This window comes from Octopus bimaculoides, chromosome 3, assembly GCF_046866305.1.
Source record: "Octopus bimaculoides isolate indiv1 chromosome 3, ASM4686630v1, whole genome shotgun sequence".
Taxonomy (NCBI): Eukaryota; Metazoa; Mollusca; class Cephalopoda; order Octopoda; family Octopodidae; genus Octopus; species Octopus bimaculoides.
This window is the reverse complement of record NC_142930.1, coordinates 60,709,442-60,714,441: the sequence shown is the minus strand read 5'-3', so window position 1 is coordinate 60,714,441 and position 5,000 is coordinate 60,709,442. Positions and strand designations below refer to the sequence as shown.

At 29.8% G+C, this 5,000-nt stretch overlaps 2 protein-coding genes across 22 annotated transcripts in view; one reads left to right on the top strand and one right to left on the bottom strand.

The window, feature by feature from the left end:
* The window catches only part of LOC106874729 (uncharacterized), a 1,612,306-nt gene that overhangs the window by 59,383 nt on the left and 1,547,923 nt on the right, over nucleotides 1-5,000 (bottom strand). For all 21 annotated transcript variants that reach the window (XM_089349018.1, XM_089349017.1, XM_089349026.1 and 18 more), the window contains one exon: nucleotides 1,311-1,433. In XM_089349018.1, coding sequence (XP_089205144.1) covers nucleotides 1,311-1,433 — 123 coding nt within the window. The remainder of the gene's footprint in view (nucleotides 1-1,310; nucleotides 1,434-5,000) is intronic.
* The window catches only part of LOC106874554 (uncharacterized), a 261,011-nt gene that overhangs the window by 245,790 nt on the left and 10,221 nt on the right, over nucleotides 1-5,000 (top strand). The gene's annotated exons all lie outside the window — the stretch shown is intronic.

Here is a 5,000-nt window from a genome sequence, read left to right as displayed (position 1 = left end):
ACTCAAGGGGATCTGTGAAAATTCTGTTATCTTTAGAAGTTCACTTGTCATAGTGAATATTTTATTTAAGTCATTTGTTTCCTCTCAAAGGACCATTTGATTACAAATTTGCCTTCCTTGCATCGTTTTAGATAACCATTTTTTTATATATATAAATAGAGTTTTGTTTTAATAAAAGAATCCTATAGGATGAATTTACTTAAAAGAATAAAGCGGAGGAATAAAATCTAACAGAAGTTTGAATATTTCAGAGAGAGGTAAATAACTAATTGCTTAGAATTATTTATCTACACTTCAAACAAAACCAGTAATGATTTCTTGTTATACATTTTCTATATTCCAGTTGAACCACAATTTTTGAGATAGATAAAAAAAAATCTACATTTGATAATAGTAAGCCCTAACATAATCAACTAAAATTCAATGGCATTCTTTCAAAGTAACAGTTTTTATAAAAGTTTTCATTTTGAAATATAACTGACATTAGATTGATAATAACTATAACCATTCCCACAATGAACATCACTGTCATCATTATTGATTTAAAATAGACATATTTAAACTGAAAATATCGATTTTGATATTGATAACACAACTTAAAAGCATCTCTATGTTTCCTATTTGATTTGTTGAAGGATTTAAAATACATTTTACTGATGTACAACTAGAAAAATGAAAAACAAGATTAAATGTTAATATTAAGCCATCAAATTGAATTTGGATCTTATAAACTTAGTGAGAACCAACCATAACAGGTCATTAATACAAAGTATAAAACTAGACTCTAGAATATCAAATTTACATCAAGTTTTTCAAATCTAGGAGTTTGATTTTCTACAAATTTATATAATTCGTTTTACAACTACAATGTACTGTGTCATATAAATTAGTTGACAGTTCAAATTGACAAAGGCAGAGAAAATTATAACAAAGACACTGACAAGAATTGAAATTTATAAACATGGTTTGAATGCCTGACATCATAAAATCATGGGTTCTCACGATAAAAGAAAAAAAAACATAAATATTCTAATGTCTCTTAATATAGAATGACCATGAACAGGAAAACCTTATCAAACGAAGTTGTTAACTGGCTTACTTAATGTACTTGTTATTAATTTATTGATAATTTCAAAAATGCTTCTAAAATGGCAATGGGTAATTTCATTTTGATGAAACTTAGTTGAGATGCTGAAATGAAATTCAAAAGTAATACATATTTAGTAGTAAACTTAATTTTTATTGTATCTGTTAGAAGTAATTATATTCTGAAACTCATCTAAGAAAGAAATGAAACTTTGATATATTACGTTGACACTTCTGTCCATCCAAATAGTAACCTCTCTGACACCTGCATGTCATTTCTCCCTGTTGGTTGTCACAAACAGCATAGGTAGTACATTTTGAAGGATCAGACTCACACTCAGCTGAATCTGAAAATAAAATAAAATAAAAAAGAAAGTAATGAAATTACAAATAAAACTAAAAAAGAAATAACTGATTTTATAAGAAAATAATTTGCAGATAGGAATTTAAATAAAATTAGGTATTTGTCTAGCCAAATATTTCTCAAAAAAATTTTTCTCAGATAAATTTTAAGTTACCTTGATTAGAAAATCATTCACTTTGAATTTATATGTTGGTGACAAAATTTGATTTGGAAATTCAGTCAAACACATCTGCTGCATTATAAAAAGCTAATAGCTGCTTCAATCTCATATGAATGGGAACTTTGTTTTTCAAGTTATTCAATATACAAAATATAAAACAACAAAACAAAGATATTCAAGGAATTCAAATTTGGTTACTTTTAAAAAATATACTCACTATGTACATTTTAATGATAATGGTAATCATTGCAACAGAACACTGCTTATATGCCTTTCAAAATAATGCCTAGCTAATTGGTTAGCACTGTGTTTTTCTTTTCATAGTGAAATTCAGGTCTTGTTTAAAGTTAAGACTAAAGAATATTGATTATATATTATAATCAAAGTATAATTAACAGTAATGAATTAGATAATATTATCTAAGATACAAACACTGCATTTTAAAAGCTAATTGAAAATAAATGTTACATGTTTTTTTTTTATTCAATTTACTATTTAAATGTAATCTATCCACACATAACCTATTACATATGCATGACCTGATTATACATAAAAGTTTAAATCAGCACATGCATGCTCTCACAAATACATTTTCTATGTATCTGTGACTAGAATATCTGAATGATGGAATTTGAAATTGTAACATACAAATTTATACTTCCATATCAGATAAAAATATGGAATATAAATGTGATGCACGCATTTAACATTTTAAATCTTCATTTGGAATCTTGCATGTCCTCACTTTTCCAGAGGAGTGCTAATCAAACTTAAACAAAACTCATAATTATCACATTCAGTCTTAGTCAGTTTAATATTATTAACAGTGGACAGCAATACTGTTTCCCTGAGTATAATCTTCCAAGTCAACTATTCCCCACAACTTCTGTTTCAATGAAAATATCATATTATGTTACTTACACATGCATAATGCAATCCCAGTTTTGCTAGGATATCAATTAAATGGCCTTGGAAAATGAATATCTCTCCAAATCCTACCAATCACTTTGTAGTCTAGACACTCTGCTATGATATACTGCATGACATTTTAATTACTTAGATGACAGAACATATGCATTCTGTCTATATATTTACACTTATCCTATTTATACAGCCAGAATCACATGCATATTACAATTTCCTGATAGTTTAAATACTATCTCTCAGGTGTCTGTCTTATCAAGAATATAATATTTGCGATCTCTTCGCTAGCTGCATGCCTTTTGACATGCAATACATTTAAATGCTTTTCAACTCTAGCCTCATCACAATCTGCTTCGCAATATTTGTTACATGTTTAATTCCTTAGCTACACTTTGTTTCTTGGCTTATCCCATTCCATGCTACTTACTAGATACTAGAGATAACACTTTTGAAGAGGAATTACAGTAATTTTAATACATTTACTACACAGACTGACATATGTGTGTATTGCTCTCCTTTCCATTAAGCAACTGTATAGATCTACATTGTTTTAGTTTCCATAGCTTTTACTATGTCTATATAAAATGACAATAAATTAAATTGAACTGAATTACATTCAGTATTAAGATTATATATTTCTCAAATATTAAAATCTGCAATGTGATCCAGACAAACAGAGGTGTCAATGAAAAGTAACTGCTGGGTAATAATAATAGCAATAATAAAAATTGTCACTGTCATCATCATTATTTTTATGGCTGATTTCCAAGATGTCAGGGCAAGAGAAATTTAATTTCTTAGCTTATAATCTATATACTTCTGGTTATTACTTAATTGACTCTGGATAAATAATGTAGGATTAAACCAATTTGTGAGGGATTCTAATGCAAAATACAAAACATTAAGGAGATGACATTAAATATATTGACGTGAATTGTTAGTATATGTGTGTGTGTTTGTGAGAACAGGCCAACATACATTTGGAACTACACAACAAATTATGTAACTAAACTTATGTGAAAATAAATGATATATAAACAGAGAAGTTATATGGAAACTTAAATGCATATATGTATGTATGCATAGATGAAAAATACACAAGAAACAAGAAATGGAAAAAAATCATGGCTTTTTTATGTGGTTGTTATCACAACAGGTCGTTGAAGTGTGAGATATACTATATCTTTATTTACAATGTTTTCGTTCGTAAGTTATAACAAATATTATTGTAAAAGCACCCACTACACCCTCGGAGTGGTTGGCATTAGGAAGGGCATCCAGCTGTAGAAACTCTGCCAAATCAGATTGGAGCCTGGTGTAGCCATCTGGTTCACCAGCCCTCAGTCAAATCGTCCAACCCACACTAGCATGGAAAGCGGACGTTAAGCGATGATGATGATGATGATATATATATATATATATATACACACATATACAAATATATATATATTTATGAACATAAAATATATATATTTATAAACATAAAATATATATATTTATAAACATATACAAATATACACATACAAATATATATATATATATATATATAAATATATATATATATATGATGGCTGCCCTCTCGTTATCGAGTATGACCATTGCACGAAGCTTAACATGTTGTTATCATGCAGTGCCTGTGCAAGAAGATTTCTTTTTTTAAAGTGAGGAAAGGCTGTGCACTGAGTCAACCCCACTCACTAAGCAACAGTAGCTATAACCCGAAAAGAAGACCAATTCAACATCATCGGTAACCACTGAGCCGTAGGTTTTATGTCGGAGCTATCCCAGTTGCCTGAGTTGCCTTCTCCTAGAAGGATGCCCTAACAAGGGCTAGGGGTCCTTCACTCCCAATGGTTTAACCGCATGATCAGGTATTCAGTCTGATTATTTCTATGTCCCCACGCAAAAAACAGCATTAAGCCGGATAAAAAATGAATAAATAAAATAAAAATAAAAATAAAAACAGCCTTAAGCTGGGGGAAAAAAAATTGATATATACAGCCACTGTTTGTTAACCGGCATTGGTGGACTGGTGGGTAAAGGTGAGTGTAGATAAACTGGGTGCGTGAGACATTCTGAACTGTCCTGTCTGTGGTTCAAGCGTAGTCAGGATGAGGGAAGAAGGTGAGAGTCTTTTTATTTTTTTTTTTCGTTTATACAAAAATATTAAAAAATATATTTCTAGATAGAGATTGAAACCTCTACCTTCATACAAGGTTGTTAGTTAAATTACTAACACCTTTAACCATTAGGCCATCAAACCAACACCTGAAAAACATTAAAAATGAGATATTTAAATCTATTTTTATTATTGACTGGACATTATTATATTGGAGCTCTGCTTCACAAATAATATGGATCTCATCCATAATGTGAAATTGACACCAACGCTACTCTTGGATCACAACATGGTAGAGCTGACCATGTACGGACTTCTGGTGTAGACGACCAAGGCAATTGATATAG